Here is a 26,794-nt window from a genome sequence, read left to right as displayed (position 1 = left end):
ACCAACAATGTACTACTTCCAAACCAATAATATATCCACCAAACCAGAAACCAAATGAGCTACCTCCATCTACCTGACTATCCATCAAACCAGAAACCAAAGAGCTACCTCAATCTACCTGACTATCGACCAAACCAGAAACCAAATGAGCTACCACAATCTACCTGACTATCCATCAAACCAGAAACCAAATGAGCTACCTCCATCTACCTGACTATCCATCAAACCAGAAACCAAATGAGCTACCTCAATCTATCCGACTATCCACCAAACCAGAAACCAAATGAGCTACCTCAATCTACCTGACTATCCATCAAACCAGAAACCAAATGAGATACCACAATCTACCTGACTATCCATCAAACCAGAAACCAAATGAGCTACCTCAATCTACCTGAATAGCCACCAAACCAGAAACCAAATGAGCTACCTCAATCTACCTGACTATCCACCAAACCAGAAACCAAATGAGCTACCTCAATCTACCCGACTACCCACCAAACCAGAAACCAAATGAGCTACCTCAATCTATGTAGTCATATAAATACACCAAGATGAACACACACAGTTTTCTGAACTTTACATCCATTACCCCACAACGTGGGGATATCTTACTGTTCTGTTATTCATCAACACAGCCATGCAGTACTGGAACATTCTGCAGGTTTTTCCTTTTCTCTAAAATTATTGCCATGGTTACATCACTAATTCTAATTTGATTCTCGTCTTGCTGTCAGAAAAGGTAACTTGATTTAACACGATGTGCTAAAATTTGGCCCCAAAGGTGTATGCCTAGAAAAGCTGACTTCTATAAAAGCGATGCTCACGACAACTGATGGTCTACACAGAACGACAGCCTACCTGTGCCAACAACATGCTGAATGTGTCCTTCATTCATATCATCTGAAATAACAAAAAGATATCTGTCATTAAATAAGAACTTCTGATGATTTTAAAATACTTTTACTAATGTGAAATCATGCGACTATAATACACTTAAGACTTTCATTATTGTCTGGCTTCAACTCGGTTTAGATAAAGCTAACTTTGTTTAAGGCTATGCCTTTTTAAAGATGCTCCATCGCCAACAGAGAATAAACAATATTCATCATTTGAAGAACAATTGATGTTTAATTGTGTATATATATGTCTAATTAACACAAAAGTACTTATACAATAATTTATTTTGCTCTTGGTGCATGTGCAATCAGTACTGCATTTCATATAGGACATAGTGCAATGGAATTTTTTTCATAATGCAATTAATTAATGTTTATATTTTTATCTTAAAGTTAAATCATAAGCTCACACTTTTCAATGGTGGTAATGGTGTAAAGTAAGAACCTTTTGTACCGAAAAAAATACTGATTTGTCTGCTCTTGTTTTGGTAGTAAAAAAACACCATTCGTCAGCTGTGGAGCATCTTTAAGCACCACAATGAAGCCGATTTCTGCTGTGGTATTCTTTATTTTAATCTTTTAAAAGGAAGTTGTCACGACTATTGAGTGTCCTGTGTAATAGCATTGTTAAAGATCATGAGTGTTTTTATTGATGGCTCGTATAAATTAATCAACAAATGTTTTCATTAAAAAAGAAGTGATTCCATCAATTTTCCTTAAAGGACATTGTAAAGATGTAATGTCCATTTTCACTTAAAAAGGTACTGTCAACAAAAAGGATCAACTGATGCTGTGACAACTCCAAAGATTTAATGACAAAACTGAAGATTTCACTTAATACAAAACCTACGTATATGGAATTTCATTTTTGAGTGTAGAATCTATAAAATTGAAAAAGTTCTGATATCACTTACCAGATATTCTAAATCATTGGAAGGCAAAAAACAATTCCACAATATTTATTGTAATGGGTGATTTAAAAAAAATCCTTTGACAATATATAGCTGTGCACATGTACTTCTATAACATTGGTTTCAGATGTGGCAATAAAGCATCTTCTCAAATAAAACCTTTTATATTTTTTTTTAATGGCAGAATTTGATATTTCGAACAATCCCTTATCATATATTCTCCTGTTTTTTGTCCAGAACTTGATGGCTATATTTGATAATGGCGAAAAGCTGGTTTATGGTTTTTTCTCCCTTTCAATTATGGTATCCTTCTAATTTGATGCAGACATTGGTATAATACTTTAAAGGTTTGAAATTGTATGATTGAAATTGACAGCTGGCCATCTGCCAATCAAACCACCTTTGTACTGTATGCGATTGTAATGTGGATTGTTAATGTTGCAATGGCATTGAATGTGTACATGTTCAGATAGGGATATAACAAAAACACTAATTGGCAATTTGGCAATAATTCTTGACATAATATATACCAGTGCTGTATACATATCACGATATAATTATGCAGAAAAGAATCAATCATTTTTTTCCCATAGGGATGTATATTTTGCTGTTTTGCAGACTATTGGTTTATATTTTATGGATTGCTTATGGATAAACAATGTGATTGGAAAATGAAAAGACAATAAGTTCTCAGTTTTTAAAATGCTACATTTTTCCATCTTTAATTTCAAAATAAAAATCGTAATTTAACAAATCTAGCACACAATAATTGCCTATACATAAGCAATATAATGTTGATTTGGTGACTTCAGCATACAAAACATTTGGAGAGTTTGAAATCCATGGGTATCCATGTGAACCAAACCTACTAGTATTGTTAATGTACTGGTTCTCATATTGGCAGTTGTGTCCAATTTAGGTACCTGATTATATTGGAGCTAGGTACAGGGCTGTCATCATTAGTGAAGACACATCTGATTTAAGACCTGTAGGCACTGCCTCTCTCTAAAACTACCTTACAAATACACTGAGTGATGGGTGGAAAGAAAAATTGCCAATTTATCTATAAAGTTTCAATAAGTTTGCTGGAGGTGATGTGAAATACAGGACAATCTAAGGAACATACATTTGACCCTTCAAATGTAAATCTGATTGGCTAGTCTGTATCAACTTAATATAATCATGTTTATATACACACAAAAAAACCTGAAAAACATTTTTTTTGCTGAGACTTGCTTATGGACATGTTTTAAAGAAGAGGAAATTAATAAACCTAATTATTTTTTATGGAGATATCACCCATTAGCTGTTATTTTACAACGTAATTCGATCAGTTTTTCAACACTGCTTGGCATACCAGGAAAGGAATAAGGCATTTTACAGAAGAATTCTAAGAATTAGAATGAAACCACAATATTCAACAGTTCTTTATAATTTCAAGAATACTTAAAGCGGATTTGACAAATATTCTTTTGTAGCCTAAAGTCAGTCTTCATGACCTTGGATGAAGTTTACACAGGGTCTAATCCAAAACCCAGAGCATTAAAACAATCCCGTAATGAACTTATAACCCCATTAGGTGGAATGTGCCGATCCCAAGTTGTGAAAATGTTTGAGAATTTATCGTGTAGAAGTGACAATAGGTTGGTAGATACTAGAGAAGATTAGTCTGAAGACAATGTGCTTTTCTTTTTCACACTTTGTTAGATAGTCGCTAGAGACAAAGGCTTAAACTAATGTGATTGTCTACAAATTTCAACTGCTTTTAAATATTCTTTGGTGTCTCAGTATAAGATCCTAGTCTACAGCTCGATCATACACATTACATCAAATCAGATGATCCCAGAGGTCTCTCTATACCATTGTAGCAGGGTTTTATTGTAAATACTGTTCATAGAGATTCAGTTGCCTTCTAGCTTCACTCTAGAGGATATTTTATTTCAGCTAATTGTCAGAGCAGTGGACCAGGAAGTCCAGGGTTGCAGGTTTAAGTCTGGCTGGTGGCACGCTACTCTCAACCTGCTACACCACTACTGTATCCTCTAGAAACCTTATGTATGAACAAGAACGCACATCTGAACAGGGTGCTTGTTCTTGGGGAATTTTCTCAAATTATTTTCTCTTTCTTTAAACCAGTCCAATGACTAAAATTATCATTAGACAAAAATTATATTGTCTTCATGTATTGAAGGGGACATGACAGAATGGGACGCTGCATTAAGATGAGACACGACAGGAAAAGACAAGAGAGACATTGGTATCACTATGCCAATCCATTTTTATGACTAGGGAATGAAAACATACAAATTAAACTTACCTAAGTTAACAAATGAACTGCTGAATTGGTACGATATCTTGAATCCTTTACGGTCGAATGCAAAGTCAACATTGTTGTCCAGAGTCGTACTTTCCAGGTCGACCCGTCCACTACTGGTAACAAACTCGATGTAAAGGAATTCCTGACTCGAGTAGAACTCCACGTCTTTATAGCTACCACAGAAGGTACCAATAATAGCCGCAGATCTGTCTCGGCCATCCCTGACCTTGACATAGTCAAAAGGGCAGCTGGAAATAACCATGGTCAAGGTCACAAATAAAATATAATTTTTTACGTTAACATGCATGACAGTTATATCTAAGCTTGACTTTATTTCGTGTGCAAGAATATCTCCTCATTTGTGTAAAGTTTTATTCATAGGTTGAGTCATATGGTTAAATGATATCCATGTCCATCAAATAGACAATTTTCAGATGAAAAGAATCATTGTAACAGGTGTGTCAATAAGAAATTTTTATCTGAATGAAAGATAGTTTCATGTGAGCATAAGGCTTGCTGAGTGCTGACCAGCCACTTTCTTCAACTGAAACTTTTTATCCCTCATGTGAAAGAAAACAATAAAATCATCCTTGCTAAGGATGATTTTCACTGCACCATCCTAATATGCTTGTCATTATGAATCAAAAGCAATAAGATATTGACCATGAATCTCAGGGTGATGCATTTATGTACTGATGATGTCACGTAACTGTTACCACACATGAGCTGTACATCTTATCCATGTATAAGAAAGAAATGCCAAAACTTTCCACCAGCAGTTCAAAATGTGTTTTCAAGATGGCGACTGTTGCAGCCATCTTGGATTTCTAATTGACCCGAAAAAACCCCGAAACACTTTGTCAGGGCAATGTCAGGATCATTTAAGGCAAGTTTCAGCCAAATCGCATCAGAAGAACTTGAGAAGAAGGTCAAAATGTATTTTCAAGATGGCGGCTATGGCGATGTCTCATGGTGAGGCATTCATGTATTGATGATATCAGTAAATGTTACCACACTTAAACTGTACATCTTATATCTTCATGCATAAGGATATTTAAACTAATGTGATGTGCTATATATGAAATTTTTGTTGCATAGATATTTCTTTGTTTGTGACACAACAAAAATTTCATGTTAAACAGTAGGGGAGAAAGAATAACGCCAACATATAGGAATGAACAAGCTTTCCTCATACTTACTAGTCTCCCCCATGATACAAGGCGAAGTCGAGAAACTTGATGTGAATGCGTTGACCAGGCGCCCCCTGGAGGAGGTAGTTACAGTGTAGGCGGTCGGGGTAGAATCCCGGATAGGTAGGAGAGAGAATGAAACCCGACGGCCTCCTCACTCCATTGATGGTGTAGTTACAAATCTGGGGGTCTGTTTGTGTTCCAATATCATACACGGCTGAAATAGGAAAAGATCTCCTTAACCTAACCCCTCCTGCCTCAGTGTCAACATTAGAAACGTTACTCCGGGTGTGGACGACGTCTAATGTGGGCCCCGGGGCGGGGGGTTATACTCATCTAACACAGACACGGACAAATACAAGGTCACAACACAGTACATCAAGGTCACTCAGAGTGTCACATAAAACAGATTAGTTTTTTTAAGCCAAGCCAGAATGTTGAAGTGATTAGTGATCAAAAAGCAGAGAAGAATTAACAGAGATATCAAAATTATTTTTATAGTGACCAAAAGTACAGAATATTGGTAAGAAAACAAGCATGATGATGTTTTATAATTATCTCGTGAAGAATGTGACATAAAATAATGAGTATGACAAGTTTACAGAATTACTCAGGAAACATTGATGTTTTGTGATCAAAGAGCAAGTATCAGTGAACAAAACATTAACAGTGAAAACATCAAGTTTACAGATTTAAAGTGATAGTAACACTACAGAGAAGTGCGAGTTTGAAATACATCAAGGTCATCAAGGAAGTGACAGTGAAGTTCTCAAGGTCATCAGTTCTAAACAGCAAATATCAATGTTGTTAGTTTAAAACAAATAGAGATAATGTCCATGTCACCTAGTTTGATACAGCAAATGCCAATATCATTGATTGACTGAAACTAAGAAACACCAGAACAGTTGCTTTTACACATTTTGATTAGCAGTGTGAAAACAGCATTAAGGAGATCGCTTTTACACAAAAAATGCCAAACAAACATATTGCAATGTGAATTAAGAACAAATACTACAATTACAAACACAAGTAAAACATAGGTCATCAAGGTCATATGTAACACAAAGGTCAAATCCAGAAATGGTCAAGAGGCCAAGTTGTCCGTCTTTCCAACACCAGTATGGATCACATGTGGGTCACATGTTTGTGGATGTTGTGGGGCAGTTGCCAGGTACTGATTGGAAGGGGGCCGCGGTGGGTGAGTGGTTTAAGATGTCTGACATATTACCACAAGCCCTTCACCTCTGGGTTGAGTTTGAATCCCATGTTGGGCAGTTTTTCTCATGGTATTTCAGCTATCCTCCACCAACAAACCTGGCATGTCCTTAATTGACCCAGGCTGTTAAGAGGATGTTAAACTAATAAAACCAAATAATTAGAAGTGGGGGATTTTTCTTTGGGAAATCTGACTTTCCTCTACCACCAAACCCTACAATGTAATTAATTGATTTAGGCTGCATAGGACAATAAAAAGACATGGTTGATGCTATTGCAGTTAAGTAAGAAATTTTTGGTTGTTGTGGCTGTCTTATCTTGTTTCAGCTTCATATTCTGAAAATTAACAAGTATGTGTGGTTATGTATTTATACCTATGTACCAGGGGAAACATCATCAAGAACTGGATATCCAATGTTGTTTCATTGCTGTCATGCATTATCTTATTTGTACCACCAAAATAAATGACTTTACCTGAGTACATGGACTCTACCGGATGGGTGGGAACAGAACTCATTTACACTATAAAACATATTATTATGAATTTTTAAGGATTTTATATGGTAATTTTTTTGGGATTAATTTTCGTGGTTAAATTTCCTTTTTTAAGCAAGATTTACATTTCACTGTTATCTCAAGATTATTTTTTTTTACAAAAAAACATAAGAAGTAAATCTCACGATATTTCAGAAAAAACATACATGTATATTAACATCTAATGCAATTTCAGATGCATTTATCTTTAATCACATAAATTTAATTAAGAATTTAATCATCATCAATTTATTCAAAGGTTTCATCAACATTAATGTGATTAAAGTTCCCTAATCATTAAACACATTAACTCAATCTACAATCGTATAGCTCCAGAGACGTTACAACACAAGATACCTGTGCAGTGGGATGTCCATATCACAGCACACCAAAACTTCTAGTGTTTTTGCTTAAGATTGCGTTATTTATCGCCATGGTATCCTGATTTTTGTTAAGCAATACAAACAGCAACAATAGAGAATTCTAGAATGTACAATCTAAGATTCCAAATAAATAAATAACATAATTCTTCTGTACTCTGAGAATGCCTATATATTTGGTCTATACCAAATTGCTGTGAATGTGATTTTATTGGTGTGTGTCCTCTCTGGCGGTACAAAACATCAGAAATTTATATGAAGGATGAGTAGGAATCGGATATACTTGGGAAGTAATTATCTATAGCATTGTCTAATACAGTACAAGACAAATAGACTTCCCAATGTTCATCCCTCCTTTTCTCTGTCCTTCCTCCCACACTTATTGTATTATTTATGGATATCTGACAAGACTATGCTATTTGTTTATAGGTTTATGAGGATCTGGAAGAGTTTACGGAGAGCATGTCGTTTACTCTGTATCTATAGACATGGATGACATACCAGCAATCCATGTACAGAATAATGATAAGACATTGAAAGTGACAGAAACAAATCATCCTTAACTAATTCACCCCTGAACATTTATAATGAACCATTCCAACATTTGAATGGAAGAGTTCAATGTGTCTTCAGGGGTACATGTGCATGATTCATTCCAGTAGGATGATGATATCAAATGAGCAGCAGTAACATTTTTGGTATAGATACCTTATATGACTAGGTGGTACAAGACTGCGAGGCTTCGGAGCGGAGGAAAACTTGAGTATGCAAAGAAAAATCACAGTAACCTATGATCCCTAGAAAACCTATTAGAACCTATCAGCTGCCTCACATCAGTTTTGAACCTGCAAATCTGAGGTTGAGGACTGGTTGTAGAATGTTTGGACACCTGAGTTAACCTCTCAAGCATCATGACACCTCAAAGTCTTGTTCTGTAGACACCTATTACCCAATACTATCACAACCTGTATTTATCTCATTATATTCACTAGATCACTCAAGCGCTTCCCTAAATTCTATAATGAACTGTTCCAGCTTTAGTTTTAGAAGAGTTCAAATGTGTCTTCAGGGATGAACAAGTTAATATATTGTTTGTACCATGCTTCTTGAATGTAGTAAAATCTTAGTACTAAGGTGCTTTAGATTCTCAGTTGTTTGATGTGAATGTAAAATAGGAGAAGCAATAACGACACTTAGGATTGTTACTAGATATGGACAATTCCTGATCCTAAAGAGGAAACATGTTATATTCGATTTAAAGTGTGCAGCCAATAAAACCTGTGTGATTGATTCTTTCTTCTGAATCAGATACCACATCCTTACAAAAATAGAACCCCGATGTGAAAAACCAGACCCATTCTTTACTGAGAATCTCAGACAGGTGCACAATGCACAGGACATTACTCACTCTCATCAAAGTTCTGATAGCGCTAATTACATTTGGTGGCACATGGAATTTGTCTGTGTTAAGCTCAGATCCAATTGAAATCCTACCATGGTGATGAATATAAATGGGAATCTATCATGGACACTGGAGGATTGAAGGTCAAACAGAAATAAAGGCTGCCACTTACACAAGAAAATGGACAAAAACCATTAAAGGTCAAACAAGCAAAGAACTTTCATTTCCTCATGTCACAAACCGTTTAAGGGCAACCAGACAATGAACATGTCATTTTTTTATGTCACAAACCACTCAATGTCAAACAGTCAAAAACAACTGTGGTACATGCATTGGCACAACCAATTTAAAGTAAAGCATCTAACAAACCATTTCTAACTGACAAGTAAACTGCTTAATGTCAAACAGTCTTTTCAACAAAGTTGGGGGAGAGGATACAAACCATTAAGGTGAAACAGTCAAAACATAATTAAAATTACATTCTTATGACATGCATGTGGATACAAATGGTTAAATGTCAAACAGGTTGTCATTTCTTTATGCCTCGATCCATTAATAGCCAAACCAACAAAAGACTACCAATTTTAACAGAGGACACCAATCATTAAAGGTAAATCAGCTGATAACCAATTATTTCTTTATTATATAAATAAACACAATGAAATTATGAAGAAGTCAGTCATTTTTACATGGGGTGGATATTAACTTTGAACAGCCAAACCAATAAATCAACCCTGTCACTGAACTTGCACCATGAAAGGTCAAACAGTCAACGACTTTGATTTCGGCAATAAACTAACGTTTAGCAGATACTAAATATAAACATTAAGTTACATTGGCCGAGCGAAGGAACATTCAAATGAAAGAGGTTACCCAAATCCAAATGTCATTGAAAGTTAATAGGATTGGTCTCCAAGGTTTCTGGAATCACTCCAGTATTTCGACATTTGTACCACTCATATCCTAACCCTAATCCAAAATTTCATGGCAAATGGCCATCCTGAGACAGAGATAGTTTCTTATCTACTGTTATTATAATTATCAGTTAATGCTTGTCAACACCAAAGTTTGTAAGTTAACCAAATCCTTCTACTTTTAATCTTTCAATATCAAAATAGTTTGTACTGTAAACCAACTTTCTTTCGTGGCAACCAAATTTTGTGACTTCCAATTCGAAATTAGTTCCCTAAGATTAATATTTGCAGATTGGAACGGGATGATGATAAATAATGTAGATTTGATTACTGGAGATAAATGTTTAGGAATTTCATTAGATCATAAAATTCACCAAAGTAAATCTCGCGCGAAAAGAAAGTTGATTTACAGTATGTGATCATTGAAGATTTGAAATCAGAGCCATGAATCCTCTTACATGCATCAATAAAGGTGAAGCTTCCATTGAAGCCAGCGTCCGTGGTCTTATCGTCGGAGTAGAAGTCGAGTACCAGAATATTACTGGTAGAGATGACCAGTTTAGGAAGATGAGATAGACTACTATCACAGAAACGACCAAGGAGAGGGGTATCAAGTAAGCTCTGGGTCGGGCTGGTCACCTGGGCGTAAATATCCATGTAGTCAAAACGGCACCTAAAACATACAAAGATTTTAATATAGACAAAACAAGTTAAACAGTAAAGACGCTATATATTCTAGTAAAAATTAAAGTTGATTTCAATTCTCTCAATCAAAGGCAGATTAAGATTAAACTTTCAAAAACCCATTTTTTCTGTGAATTCAATTTATTGTAGCTTAAAAAGTTACTAGTTTTTGGGGAAAAAACCTGCTATATGAGATTCCAGATGAATTAAGAGTGAAAGTGAATTTTTTAAATTAAATGCAGCATAAAATTGTTTGCAGAAACCATCAAGGTTGTAGTCTAAACTACAGTTAAAACAATAGATTTCAATATCTGGAAAACAGAGACTTAGGCTGAAAGTTTCAATGAAGTTGAAATGATACAATGGCATTGATGTAATGGTTTAATTCATATTTACACAGATCTATAAGACTTGACACATCATAAAAAAAATTAGACCAGTTCTACAAGTTGTACTGCATCAGACAGAACAGAACAGACATCACTCAATGTCTCCAATCTCATGTAAAGGCATAACTCATGGCTTTAACAATACAGTCAAATCTGTCTGTGATCTCTATAGCCAAGTGGTCATTTTACACAGGTTAAACTGTGTTGTAAATAAACAATTGGAGCCCTAAGAAAGAGGTCTTGATAAGCAGGTGACCTTTATGCAAGGATGGTCATTAAGGCAGGTTTCACTGTAAATAGAAGTGAAAAGTCTTCATATGTTGGCAATCATCTTATATTGTGATTCCTCATCATTTTATTCATACTGAATGTGGGGGTGTAAAAACAGTAAAACGATGTAATCCGATCACAATATGTGTCTACCTCTAAAGGAGAAGCAGACTGTGTTTTATTCCAGTCCCTTTAATGTAAAGAAAAGTCTTAAATAGAAAATGTCATTTTTCATGGGGTGTGTCAATCAATGACCACAACAGCCATTCAGACTTGTACAGGGGAGGAAATTGGGTTCACCAGAGCAGAGCATTCTCTCTCCAAGACAGACAGTTAGATATCTGTGATAGCAGCAGAAATGGAAGCTGATTTGTGGTGAGCAGACGCCCCTGTGGTGAGTATATATCTCAACAGGATGTACGTCTCACCATAGTACCTCTATTTCCTACGACAGACATGTTTCCACTAATAATTGCGTAACTTTCTCATTGACTCTCCATCTGTCCTGTTAGCCACATGCTGTCTGTGAAACATGTCCTCCTTGTCCTTCTCCAGACCATTGCTCTCATCATGTTTCAGTTCACACAGTTGGATGTGGAAGACAACATTAAATTCAATTGGCAATTGATTTAAGAAAAAAAATCTCCATCAGAAAGCAAAAATGTCTTCCATTCTATCAGTCGGACTTGTGTGCAGAAGACAATCAACTCACCGGTGTCGGTCGGTAGGACAGCGAAGCACAACGTACTGCGCCACAGAGGTCCGACAAGATCAGTTCAAAATTAGAGAAATTCATTTGAAATTGAATTCCAGACAGGAAAATGACTACATTACACAAACCTAACACATTTATCTCACTCATTTCCTTGCTCTCTCTGACGCTGGCATTCTCAGTGTGTCTGACCCATTTAGATCCAATAACTTGATTTGATATAAAACTTGGGTTAAGGTATTCTGGATCCTCAACAGACTTTCTAAGATTTTATCATGCCATTACATATATGTGTAAGAACACTTTGAACAAAGCATTTTGCAGAAAGCACATAAAGTGTTTGAAGTTTTCTTTTTTTTCTCCCATAAATATTTCATTCACTTTTCTGCACTTCTAGCAGAGAAAGTGTCAATGTGAATGTTGGAATGGAAATAAGAACTCTAAACAAGCATGTCCAGAAATTCTAAAAGAACAGAAGTCCAAAACCACCTACAACATTCCTCTCCAGAAACAATTTCAGTTTTTAATCTCATATCAAAATCTTTTAAAAATGGATAAAATTAACAAATCTTTCTAACCTTGAGGCCGATTTTATTCAGACTTCTCCAATTGAAGGGAGTGAGGGCAAAAGAGAGATAAAATTAAATATTTCCTGTGCTTTCAATTTCTCATTTCTATAACTATTTCCAATATATTTTTCAATTTTTAAATCCATGTTTTTGTCACAAAGGCGATGCATTCCATGCACCTTATCAATGCTCAGGGGAGGTAACTCAAAACTTTCTGAAAAGGCTTAAACATGGATCAGACTGTCTTGATTGAAGTCCTGGATGATTGATATATCAGTTAAATATCACACTGGCATGGCTTGCATAAATCCACTGGGATGGATAAAAGTTCCTGTAACAATATTGGTACCATGTCTCAAGGTCACACTCTAAGGCTTTCATGCACATACTGACTCAAGGTAGAGCCATGATTCTACTCCATCAAAATGTTCTCAATATAACTCAGCACGCTCTGCAATAGCAAAGGTTATATCTGACCTGGTTATTTTTATGTTTTTTTGTAACAGCGTCTGAAGTATTAGAATGTCAAAGTGTCATGATCCAAGATATCCTGTCATATCTAAAAACGGTTTCCTCTTCCTGGTTAACAAGTTCTCCGTAGCTTCTCCAGGATTGCTGAGACTGATCGCTGATAACCGCTAAGCACTATCACATAATCATTGGTCACATTTCATTGGAGCAACTATTTCAGTTCCAATCCATTAAATGGGAAGGCGAGAATCGTGATGAAAGAGTTCTGTTGGCAGTAAAAGTATGCAACGTTACTCGGGAGATATTGGTCATTGTATCGTCCATAATTCTGTCTCGTTTTTCATCTGTATATGTGAGAGAAGAGGTCTATATACAGGTAGCTAGTGTATGTAAACATTTCTCTGGGTCCAATATCATCTGTAGTGTCCCAGACAGGGCCATAAAAGATGTACTGATGGGGAGGGAAGATTGGAACACTGAGACCAATATGCTAGTGTTCAGACATTCAGCTCTCTGGTCCATTCCCTCTCCAGGTGATGTTCACGGAGCTGTACATTCAGTGATATAGTCCCTCACACCCGATAATATAGACTGATAGACAGATAATCCTGGACATATCACAAATACATTAACTACATATCTATCTCTAGAAGCATGCATCACATTGCATGTCATCCACAGCCGTCATAGACAACACAACTTTGGAAAGTTCTAGATATAAAAGTGCAGAATATTATAGTCCTTTGCAAGATTATCTTTCAGACAATGTCTTTTATTCTTATGTAAAAGGATAAAACATTGATTGACCAGAATAAAGCACCTGGTCAAGCTTTTAGTTTGACTTCATTTCTATCTTTTCTCCAAATGATAACTTTTTGTAACTCAGACTTCAGTATCCCCCTGTTATGTGTACACCCAAAATGTGAAATAGGGGTCAGCAAGATAAATATATAATAGTAGCCAGACCTCTAAAGACAGAGAGTACAATCTTTCAAAGATAATAATTATAATAATATTTGAACTGGAAATACCTTTAAGATAAGATGTCCTGCCTTTATAAAGGACTTGTAATCTGAAGTAAATATGAGGCAATGTGATGTGTAAGTAGCCAGCATTATGCAATGAAAACATCTAGAATAGAGTGGGTAACATTTGAGGCCCTGTCCCCTTCCCTTGCTACAGCCAATCGAAAGACCTCTGTTTTCTGACAAAGAGTAAACAAGAAGTCCTGCTTATGTGAAGCTGAGAAAAAGGATGTTTTATCTCCAGTGGAAAAGTCATCCATCTGCTGATTTTCCACATAAATATATATAAAAAAGAATGACATTACTTACATTCAAAATATTTATTTATTCTAATAAGGCCAAATATTATTGCAAAATATGCAAATGTAGCATGAATAATATTTTACAGAAGATACAAAAATATTTCCATACAATTTGACTTAAAATTCCATTTTCGTACTGACAAAAAAGAAAGAAAAGAAACAAAAAATAGAAATTAATCATGATATGAAAGTCTTTATCAGACATTCTATATTCAATTTTTACATTTTCCACTTTTTTTCCTCAAGTGATATATTATAAGATGCACTGCAGTGGAGGTTGTAGATAGGACAAAGTTAGGATAAATGAAAGTGAAGCAAGACTCTGACCCTGCAACTGTGCATCATCCCCCTTAGAACACATTACATTAATCCAGATCAATAGAAGAGATAGCCCAATACAAATGCACGGGGTGGTAAGGGTTAACAACATCAGGAAGGAAATAATGATGAGAAAATCCTGAAGGATCAGCAAGGGAGTTAATCACACCATTACACGTTAATTGAATTTACGAGGAAGAGACAGATTTCTCTTGTACAGCATTATACCAGAGATGGATATTCTGGCTGCAGTGTTCTTTATAAAAACAGGGAACACAACTCTGAATCATAGATCTTTTAGTATATTGAACCTACTGTTAAGGGACATTTATGGTTTCATTGAATTAAATGCAAAAGCAAATAGAACAGGATCAAAATAAAAGAAAGGGAGATTAAGAACTGGGCTTAGGTTGTACGAGAATGTTGTTTGCTTCTGTTTGTTTGCATTGTCCAAGGATTTGGTTTGTTTTGTTTTAGTTTTACGTCCTATTAACAGCTATGGTCATGTAAGGATATGTCTGGTTTTATGGTGGAGGAAAACTGGAGTACCTGGAGAAAAACCACCTGTCATGCAGTACCTGATAACTGCACTCACATGCGATTCAAACTCGCGACCCAGAGGTGGAGAGCTTGTGGTTTGAATATGTCTGGACATCTTAAACTACTTGGCCACTGCAGCCCCTTATTAATGATTAGTCAATGTCATTTTGAGACTCCTTTCATAATTTGGTATTAATATGCTGTATATCCTTCATTTGGTAACAAGGCCATTCAAACAGGATGGTCAGAAGAAATGAAGGGGAACAAAGAATTGGAAAGTACAGTACGAACAATAGTATAGGAGGTCTATCAGACACGAATTTTAAGATTTGTTATCAGACAGTTGCCATGGTGATGCAATGGACAGTTTAATCCCGTAGCCAGTACAACACATGTCTGTCATCTCATATCTACAAATATCTACATCATAAAACCAAAACTCTTTGACTACAGCAGAATGAAAACAATATATGGTAATAATAACTGACATGTTGTAATGTAATACATATATCGTTCTGGGGATTCCAAGTTCTATATGTTATTGTCTATAGAAAAGGGTAGCGATCATCTGCATGGCACAACACAAGTAGTCAGATTTTCAGACACTTCAATGATTGTTCAGACAGTGATATATCCATGTATGTTGAGGTATGGATGTGCATTTATTGAAGTAAATCATTGATCATATTAAGTAAGATTAGTTGCTGGTTTTGTTCATGCTTTCTGTCCTATTTACATGTAAAGCCTTATCAAGGTCCTTCAGAATGAAGGACCATACAATGACCAGTAAATAACAGTATGGTTTGAGAGCGCTATGTACAGTCTAAAGATGGAGGGGCTTATGGTAGAATGTCAGACATCATTTAGCTACCTCATTCCAGAGGTTCTGAAGGTGGATTAGATTAGTGGTAGAATGTCAGACACCTTAAACTTTCAGCCACCTGATTCCAGAGGTTCTGAAGGTGGATTAGGTGAGTGGTAGAATGTCAGACACTTTAACCATTGTCTTGTCCTGCATGACTTTATGAAGTATCTGTGACATAACAAATGCATTAAATCACAGGCATTTTATAGTATGTTAACTATATCAGCAGCCAGTGTTTAAGACAAGCCCTTCGATCGTGCCAACGGGAGGTTTACGAGGTTTATTTTTGTTCATATTTATATACAAATGAATAAAAATTGTGGAAGATAGGCATACTAAAGTCATGGTAACATATTACTGAAATGAAAATATCTGCAGCCAGTGTTTAGGACTGGACCTTCGATCACGCCTGATAGAACGCAAATCAAATGCCATCCAAGCATAATATTTCAGCATTGAGTCTATGGAAGGCTTTGTTGAAACAGCGTTGCATAATCGTGTAGAGTCCTCCCATAAACAAAACCAATTTCCATGTTTAAAGCTGCAATTTCTCCGCAGCTTTCACAAGAAAAGGCAACGGCAGGTTTACCATCCTCGCTGGCTTCCGACAATATCAAATTAGCATTTCATAAAAGGAAGCAATAAATTCAATTTTAAAAACATTTTTAAAAGAAATTAAGTATTTTTTCCTTGCTGTGATCAACAATGCATTGGGTTAATTGATAGTGGGACAATAAAACAGAATTTCAGAGCCCAGAACTTGGCTTGATTAATTGTTTATAATTCAAAGAAATGGCAAGTTTTTGGCGCTAATGTACCCAGAGCCAAACCCTGTAATTCTTCATTCGTGTTTAAGAGCAAGGATTGGCAAAAAAAGTTGGGTGTAATCAAAGATTTTCACCTTATTCAAGCATTACACTAGGGACCAACATCCTGCAGTATTGATATCCGACATGACACATGTCTTCCGTACGTGCAACAATACATTGAGAAATTATTTTAATGCAGTTGTGCTGACAGAGCAATCTAATAAATCAAGACCCTTGAATTAAGATTTAAATTGATCTTCAATTAATCGCTGATGAGATTTTCAATTTGCTATTGAAAAGGTGAGATCGTCATTTCACTTTTGAAAAGATGGGATTTGTTGATTTCCTAAGAAATAGGTAAGATTGTCAATGCCCTGTTGAACAGGTAAATCTGCAGCTCTTGTGATGAATTCTATCAGCTTTGTTGTTGTACAATGGGTTGGCAGCAGCCATGTTTTATAGTTGACACTATTATATTCTCTATGATACTGTCTGATGATAGAATATAATACAAAATAAATCCATCTATTCCTTTTTTGAAAAAAAAAAAAAAAATGATAATAGAAATTGTATGCACTAGCAAACAGCCATACACAGGAAAGAATACACCATACCTTCCTATGAAATATGCCACCAGGAGATGATTATCTTCCTCTTACACTATCAGAGGCCCTGCAGGTAGGGCATTAGCATTGTACCTGCTGCCCCTATTGCATGATCGTAAGAGGCAACTAAATTTAGGATCTTATCTTTTCTTTCTTCCTAAATTACTTTATTTTCCTAACGTCTCCCTTGACACCACCTCACTTTTGGCCATTAGTTGAGCGCTGGCCCCTGTGAGGAAGGCTCTGGCTTCTGTCCCCTGGCTGAGACACACCAAAGTCTATAAAAGTGGTAGTTTCTGCTCCTGCTTAGCGCTCAGCATAACGGGAATGGGACGACTGGTTCGCCTGTTGTCAGTATAATGTGACCAGATGGGGTGTGTTGCTTGGTGTCTTCGCCGGCAATGATTCAGTGATATAGCACTATAAAAAGGGCAACAGTTCCACTATACAAGAAGACACAACATTTATATACCACAGTCTCCCAAAACACGCACCTCGCACAACATACTCGCAACACATCGCATACATGGGAACCCGTCCTTACATGACAATAGCTGTTAATAGGACGTTAATTAATCAAACAAACAAACAAACAAATACTATCAGAGATTATCTTTTAACATTCAGACATTTTTATTACATCACTTTTAACAGAGACAAGTCCCTTCACTGAAATTGCAAAACTCTGTTTTTAAATTATGATTTATTGGTTTCAATATTTTTTAATATGTCTCAAAGGTCAAATTCTGTTCTGTTTATTTTCTCAAATCAAGCATTTAAATCTTCTTTCTATGCCAGAATCAACCTTGGTATTTAGGTTTTAATTGCATTAAACCTCTTCACCATTCTTCGAATAACTTCTTCCGATTCACATAATGCACGGATATGTTGAAGCTATAGGCTGTTCCCAGGGTCTCCGAATCACTATTTCCAATCCATGTAATGCATGTAGAAGTTGATGCTCCTTGGGAAGGCTCAGAGTATCCTCGTCTCGGTACTTTGGTTTATCAGTAAAATGGCTCATTTACTTGTCAGTGATCTCGGAACATTTAATAGACATTTCAAGACCATCTCGCTCAAGTGACCTTTTATCATGTAACAACTACAGAATGATTCTTTAGAACTCGCTCTCGGAAAACCAACGATAAAAGTGAATTATTTGATACCATTAACTCACAAAGAAACAGTTTTTATATGGTACAGATTGACTCATAAATTTTATGAATTCCAAAGACGAAATAAATCACTTTGTTAGGAAATGAAAATAGACAATATAATGATATCTCTTTAAGTGGAAAGCATCAATTGATATGCTTTTCCTTCCAGTTTTATCTGTATATTCACAGATAAATTATCTGTAGGAATATTTCACTGCAGTTGGAAGTTTTATTCTTCATTTATCAAACAGTAAAACAAAACAAACTGCATTTTGGTAACTCATGGTGTCAATTTGTTTGAACGACACTTCAAGTCATATGAGTGATACAGCTATGTTTTTTTTCCTGGATTCAAAGTTGCATTGATTCTGGTATCCAATGAAAGATGTCCTTACAATGCCCGATGAACACTAAATCGGCATCCTAACACACTTAGCTATGCATAATTATAACCATCGAAAGTTTGATGGATTTCAACATGGAGAGGAAGAGCACCTCCTACAGCATTACAATACTGAGAGATGATTGATTTCCAAGGCTTGAAAGGAATAAAACAACCCATAAAATGAAGTGATTGAACAAATTTAACAAACTGCTGATTCAGAAAGAACTCTGTCATCATCAATAGGAATTTGTGTGGAAGCGTTTTGCGGAATCACTTCAAAATATTATGTCAACATGAACGGAAACTCTGGTAAAAGGTCTGTACACAAATCTCGGAAGCCATAGTGCTTGATATGAAAGTTTAGCCAGTTTGGACCGACAGTAAAGATGCATAAGGCTGGTGTAGGACTCAGAGCTAATTGATCTTCCTATGATGATAGCTATCTGAGGCCCTGTATTTTAAGTCCTTGACAAAGCTTGATTTAATTACTCTGCCAACACACATTCATTGTACCTCTTTCTGGAACTCTTCACACTTTTTCTCTACATCGCTCTAACTGTGTAGTTTTTATGGTGCGTTGGAAAAGTTTTAGATTTTTTTCTCGATTCTTTAAAAACTAAGTTTGCAGGCAATGACTGTTATTATAAACAAGCTGCAGAATAAACAAAACAGTTAACGTCGTTAATCTTGTCACCATCTTCCCTGCTGTGTCGATGCTCGGAAAACTGACAATTCTAATCTAATTGTCATTTTACAGAGTGCCTATATAACAGCGGTGAATAGTGTTACCTCCAGAAAGCTTAATTCATTGTGCTTTGAGTGCAACAACAGAAATGTTAACACAATCACCAGTTCTCTATAGTACCACTTTCCCTGAGGACAGAGGGAACTCAAATATACCCTAGCTTTAAAGCACTTTACTGGGTGATATTTTATGTATTGTAGTATAATTAAGTATTGTCAGTACCTACTGAAGATCAAGGTTAGTTTAATATATCAGAATTTACTAAGTTCAATATATCAGAATCTACTAAGTTCAAAGTTGGCTTATTTTATAATATATCAGAATTTATTGAAGCTCAAAGTTGGCTTATTATAGAATATATCAGAATCTAGTGAAGGTCAAAGTTAGCTTATTTTAGAATACACCATAATCAACTGACGGTCAAAATTGGCTTATTTTAGAATATATCAGAATCTATTGAAGGTCAAAGTTGGCTTGTTTTAGAATATATCAGAAATCTACTGAAGGTCAAAGATGGCTTGTTTTAGAATATATCAGAATCTATTGAAGGTCAAAGTTGGCTTATTTTAGAATATATCAGAATCTATTGAAGGTCAAAGTTGGCTTATTTTAGAATATATCAGAATCTACTGAAGTTCAATGTTGGCTTATTTTAGAATATATCAGAATATACTATGGTCATGGTTGACTTATTTCAGAATATGTCAGAATCTACTTAGGTCAAGGTTGGTATATTTTCAAATACAACAGAATTATCTGAAAGCCAAAATTTGCTCTTACAAATACTATTACTTATTTAAGGTTAAATGCTGATATTTAAGGTTGACTTAATTGATTATCTAACAATAATTAGAGAGAAAGCAATTACCTCCAAGAACCTACAGGTCAAGATTATATTTGACACATTATTTAAGATTCTATAGCAATTTAATACACAATATATAAAAAAACAAAAAATCTATGTACAATGTCTTATAACTGTACCAATGATACACCCAACTGACTTTTCTAAGGTCAATAATGACCACAAGTAATGGACATTATCAAGCCATGTTGTCACACTGGCCAGTGTCCAGGATGTGCCTGCCTTGACCTCATTTTCTAAGATGACGACCATTGATTTCATGTCTCCAGCCACCGGGACTATGTACAGCAATGTCGTCCTTGGTTATGACATTGTTTACATGTAGAAATTGTGCTGATATCACATTGAGTGATACATATCTCTGATCATTGCCCCTCAACCTACAGACCACTGTGTTTTCTCTAACAATACCAAGACCAGTTCTACGAGTTCCATCGTTAATGCCTCAATGTGATCGATTAGAATTTGGCCGATGGACATGTCGGTTCCAGCGAGCTGTAACTACACCAAATAATGACCAGGGGAGACCATCATAACTGGACTGGGACATCGTAACGATGTGTCAGTCATGTGTACAGCTTATCAAAGATTCCTCATGGCAATATCAGCAGCAGACTGTGGCCATAACAATATATCGGTGTTAGTGGATCTGGCCACAGACCACTCAACCTGTTGTGGACATCAGACCATATCCACACGGACGCCGACCAGAACTGACCAGTGCGTCTTAGTGACGGTACATTAGCCCAGCAACTGACCATCGCATGAGATAATCTGCAGCCGTGGTAATGGCACGTTTTGGCTGACAAACACAGACAGGACACAGCTCTTCTGTAGTTTTCTCTGTACGCCTGCCAAGGCGACATTCCTAAACACAAATGATAATTTGACTTCAGTGAAAAGAGTATTATTACACAGTGAGGAAAGCCGATTTGTCCAGATTATTGATCAGTTTCTCCCATCACAAATTGCTCGTTTCTAAACAGATTCTGTCGAAAGCTCTTCAAGCTTTTACTAGTCACCAACATTACAATTCACACTTCAGTGTTTTTACTCCACAAAGACGTGAATTGTTAAAGTCCTCTGCCATAAAACTCTAATCATAGCCAATGTTAAAACAAGTCAGGACACTTTACTGAGAAAATGTCCGATTTACAATCATTTCCCCAGTCAATAACCCTCATTGCAATCTGACTATGAACATGCATCAAGGCATCTGTCAAGAAATGAAAAACAGATTCTAGGATTTCCCTGAAATATTCACCTCACATGCTTTCTGGTCATTGAAGAATGGTTAGCTCTGATCAGCCAATGTGTTAACACCATTTAGGGAGATTATACAGGTACTACTTGAAAGTGTTCTAAATGTGTTTTTTTCCCCCGATCAGTTTAAATATTAGCATTAATAGCCAGTTTTAAAAGATTCACAGGTTTGCATGTCAGCAGAGCAGACTATTACAATTGAAAGCAGAGATTTAAGCTTCTGCAGATTTAGACACAGATCAAGAGTTCATGAGAATTTTTAAACCTCGCCCAACCATTTTCTGCTCAGTAAAACCAATGTTTTGAATCAGTTAGCTCATGGAATTGGACAGTGCCAAGAATTGGCACTTAAAGTCTGTTCATTGGTAAAAGAATATTTTTGACCAGAGCACTAATATACTTCTATATAATTATGGTGTTGTGCAGGTTTTTGGATGTTAAAGGTCTATAAGCAATACTTAATAGAGATCTTTCCCATTTTTGTCTAAATACATAGTATTATTATGCAGAGTGTATATCTACTCAAGTTATCGTGTTCACCAGATTTAGAAATAATTATTAGTACAAAGGGCAATAACTCCGTAAATTACTGTTGAATTGTGCATAACGCATGACGACTGACAAGACTATTGCAATAGGCCACCATGGCCTATGGTCAGGTGACCAAATAATTGGTGTCTTTTTCTCTCCCTTTAAAATGAGGCTTTAGTTTCGGTTGACCTATATGATTTGACCTCTATGTTGTACTAGCTTGATCCCAGACAACTTCCCATTACAGTTTACAAACTATTACACAACCATATTATACGATGAAGTCATGATGCCGACAGAGTCAGACTGATATACTACTCAAGAATCCTCAAATAACTTGTCATCACAAGTAACTTGGACGAAATAGTGTAACAATACTTATCCAGAAAGAAAGCCTAATACCTGACACACCAGCTGAAATATTCAAATGGAGATGGAACTACACAGGGCTGGACATTTCGGACTCCTCTAGTACAGCTGGTAACTCATTCACCCCTAAAGACACATTTGAATTCTTTTACTTCAAGAAGTACTATAACAGTCTATAATGGAATTTCAGGGGTGAATGGAACAGCAATTCATCGGTTGGTTGGTGGTTATTATCGGGAAACACCCGGTTTCCTTAACCCCTGTAACCATTATGAAGATAAGAACATAAGTGTCAATATGATATAGAACAGACAAAATCCTTTCGATGTGTAAGGAAGTAATGCCTAATTTAAAGTCTTAAAACATCAGGTTCCGTATTTGACCCAATAAGCGCCCATGTCCCTATTATAAGCACCCCTCCCCATTTTTGAGGCCTTGATTTAAATTGTCCAGGCATAAATAAGGACCAAAAACTGATTTGCATTGTATGGTATAATTATTGAGTCCACAATAAAACTGCCTTAATATGAGAAATGGAAGTAATCAATTAAACTTTTGTGTATTCCTTAATTTTTAGGTAGATCATAAGTATTCAATACATTTTTTTTTAAATTCATTGATTTTTGAAGTATAGATTTTATACATCAGTAAACTAAGCAATCCTTCTTGTCTGACACACAAAAACAAAAAGTGCCAATTCCATGATTATTGGATAGGGTCTATAATTTCATCGTCCTGTGATCCCCATTCTCTGATGTCTCCAGCTGATCAAGCACAGATTTGCCTCTACAATGAGACACTTCTATCTCTCCCTATGTTAAATCACTGTAACCGATTCGATGGGTGGCGGGCTTTTAGGGCCTACACAGCTGACTTGGAACTGTTGGCTCCAGGAAAGCATGACAGATGTTACTTGTCTACATTGGTGTAGAAACCCATCTGTTCTTGTCAGGGCATGCAGAGCCCTGTGGACTAGAATCAAGCATTGATAAGCTGAGAATCATATTCTAAGCTGCGTTTGGTTCCAATCGGCTGTCCGTAATTGACTGATCACTGTGATAGTTGTAGTGTACCATGGAAAAAACTCATGGCTTTTTTAATCCTGTAATTTATGTTCTATGGAAAAATCCTGTTTTTTTAACTCTGTGATGTTAGGTGTCACGGAAAAAGTTCTGGTTTGATGCTCTGAAACAATTTACTATTTAATAAGTTAGGTGCCAAGATGAACTTCAAAGAACAAAATTTTCTTTCCTTTTTCATAAAAAGCATTTTAGGGCTTATTTTCAAAAGGGTGCTTGAAATTGAAATTTCCTTTGAAAAAGCACTTTAAACTGAACTTTGAGGTAGACAACTGAAATTGAATTTGGATTATTTTTGAAGAAAAAGTATTTGTTAGCCTTTATATAAAGTTTAGTAAATTGCTTGAAATTTTTTAAATTTTTTATTACAATTTTTTGAGGATTCCAATTTTCTGGCAACAAAATAGAAAATTCATTTAAAGTTTTTGGATGAAAATGCAAAAATCAAGATTTTGTTTTGTAAATTTTTTTTTCGCCCAAAATAAAACTGAAAAGTGTACCTATACCTGATTGAACACTATACACACCAAAATATTGTATGTATAACTAAAGAAGGCCTCATACTACTTACATATTCTATCACATTTATGGTAGATCAGCAAATCTTTTATCTTCAGCATTCAGTATCACTGTGACCATTTTGCACTGTTTACCAGGCAGTATTTGCTCTGACCAATAATTAACCAGAAGATATTCACTCATGGACCAGCTCAAAGACCAGTTTACCAGACAGTATTTGTTCACAGACCAGTTTACCAGACAGTATTTGTTCACAGACCAGTTTACCAAACAGTGTTTGCTCAAAGACCAGTTTACCAGAGAGTAATTGCTCACAGACCAGTTTACCAGACAGTATTTGCTTAAAGACCAGTTTACCAGAGAGTATTTGCTCACAGACCAGTTTACCAGAGAGTATTTGCTCACAGACCAGTTTACCAGACAGTATTTGCTCATAGACCAGTTTTCCAGACAGTGTTTGCTCAAAGACCAGTTTTCCAGACAGTGTTTGCTCACAGACCAGTTTACCAGAGAGTATTTGCTCACAGACCAGTTTACCAGACAGTATTTGCTCAAAGACCAGTTTACCAGAGACTATTTGCTCACAGACCAGTTTACCAGATAGTATTTGCTTAAAGACCAGTTTACCAGAGAGTATTTGCTCACAGACCAGTTTTCCAGACAGTGTTTGCTCAAAGACCAGTTTTCCAGACAGTGTTTGCTCAAAGATCATTTTTCCAGACAGTGTTTGCTCACAGACCAGTTTACCAGACAGTATTTGCTCGAAGACCAGTTTACCAAACAGTGTTTGCTCAAAGACCAGTTTACCAGAGAGTAATTGCTCACAGACCAGTTTACCAGACAGTATTTGCTTAAAGACCAGTTTACCAGAGAGTATTTGCTCACAGACCAGTTTACCAGAGAGTATTTGCTCACAGACCAGTTTACCAGACAGTATTTGCTCATAGACCAGTTTTCCAGACAGTGTTTGCTCAAAGACCAGTTTTCCAGACAGTGTTTGCTCACAGACCAGTTTACCAGAGAGTATTTGCTCACAGACCAGTTTACCAGACAGTATTTGCTCAAAGACCAGTTTACCAGAGACTATTTGCTCACAGACCAGTTTACCAGATAGTATTTGCTTAAAGACCAGTTTACCAGAGAGTATTTGCTCACAGACCAGTTTTCCAGACAGTGTTTGCTCAAAGACCAGTTTACCAGACAGTGTTTGCTCAAAGATCATTTTTCCAGACAGTGTTTGCTCACAGACCAGTTTACCAGACAGTATTTGCTCGAAGACCAGTTTACCAGAGTTTTGTTCACAAACCAGTTTACCAGTGAATATTTTCTCACAGACCAGTTTACCAGACAACATTTGCTCACAGACCCGAGAGGATTTTCACAACTAGACAATAATTAGTTCCATCCCAACCAGTGTACCAGAAAATACTTGTTTGCTCTAGACTAATTTACCGAACATGTTTTTGCTAATTCAGTTACAGAGATGGTTTATCATTTTTCAATACATTACCCAAAATTAAATTGGTAATCAGAGATGAATGTCACACATCAGTTCAATTTAGACATCTACTAATCGTCTGTCACCATCTTCTATGCCTGTCAATCACAATCGTCATGGTGTTTAGAAATCCATTTCACTCTTTGATTATCATTGTCAAAATTTGGTGACCAAATTTGTATCAGCAATTATCGAAATGGAAAATCACTTGAACATTTGAATATAGCTTTAGGCTTTTAAATTGATTCATCTAATGCAGATACCGCTATATATCAGTCAACAGCATGCAGATCTGCAGACAATTTAGTAGTTAGAGAATCACATCTCTGTTGTCTTATTAGCATATAGGATTTCACAACTACAAATAATTGTAGTAAAACCATAGAAATTCAGATAGCGAGATAAGGCCGCTTTTTATAAAACCATAAGAATTTTGTCATCTTTCTTTGGATCAGAAAGACCTTGACAACCTGAAGGATGAAAATGGTCTGCTCAATGCAAGCCAATCAGAAACATCCTGAACATTGTATTCATTAGAATGCTATTTACTAGACAATTTTAGCCAATCAGGGATATATAAAGTGAGATTAATAACTTACAGACAGAACCAACAAATCAAAAACATTGTCTTATCTCTTGAATACAATTTGAAAGGTCTAACCAATATTCAATTAGAAGCACTCTGAAAGATTTAAAGGTCTAGACAAAATTAGCCAATCAAAAGCATCAATTCTGTTTCTCTGGATAGTTGTTTATTACATGTGAACAAATGAGGGTAAAACTTGAGGCAATGATTTCCCTAAGGTTTTAATATTTCATCAGAAATATTTCAATCAGCCTTGAAAAGTCTGCCCTTCATCACAATTTACCAATTTTTATATGACTGATTCCAATCATGGAATTTATCATTCACATGGTTTTTTTTTTCTTCAAAAAAATCTAATTGCATCATTGCAAATTTAAAAATGAAGAGTGAAATTGTTGTAGTCTTCCATCAAATAGAACATCAGAAAGATAATTTTTGCCATCCACTAATCTTGATTATCTTAACAGCCAATCAGT

At 35.9% G+C, this 26,794-nt stretch overlaps 1 protein-coding gene across 7 annotated transcripts in view; it reads right to left on the bottom strand.

Moving 5' to 3' along the window:
• The window catches only part of LOC138327486 (tolloid-like protein 1), a 216,770-nt gene that overhangs the window by 34,233 nt on the left and 155,743 nt on the right, over positions 1 to 26,794 (bottom strand). For 6 of the 7 annotated variants that reach the window (XM_069273622.1, XM_069273631.1, XM_069273615.1 and 3 more), the window contains 4 exons: positions 10,221 to 10,435; positions 5,327 to 5,534; positions 4,128 to 4,375; positions 862 to 903 (listed from right to left, as the gene is read on the bottom strand). In XM_069273622.1, coding sequence (XP_069129723.1) covers positions 862 to 903; positions 4,128 to 4,375; positions 5,327 to 5,534; positions 10,221 to 10,435 — 713 coding nt within the window. The remainder of the gene's footprint in view (positions 1 to 861; positions 904 to 4,127; positions 4,376 to 5,326; positions 5,535 to 10,220; positions 10,436 to 26,794) is intronic. The other variant, XM_069273656.1, reaches the window with a different exon arrangement.

The sequence above is a fragment of the Argopecten irradians genome, chromosome 1, assembly GCF_041381155.1.
Source record: "Argopecten irradians isolate NY chromosome 1, Ai_NY, whole genome shotgun sequence".
Taxonomy (NCBI): domain Eukaryota; kingdom Metazoa; phylum Mollusca; class Bivalvia; order Pectinida; family Pectinidae; genus Argopecten; species Argopecten irradians.
Note: the sequence above shows the minus strand (reverse complement) of the source record. Positions and strands in the feature narration are given on the sequence as shown.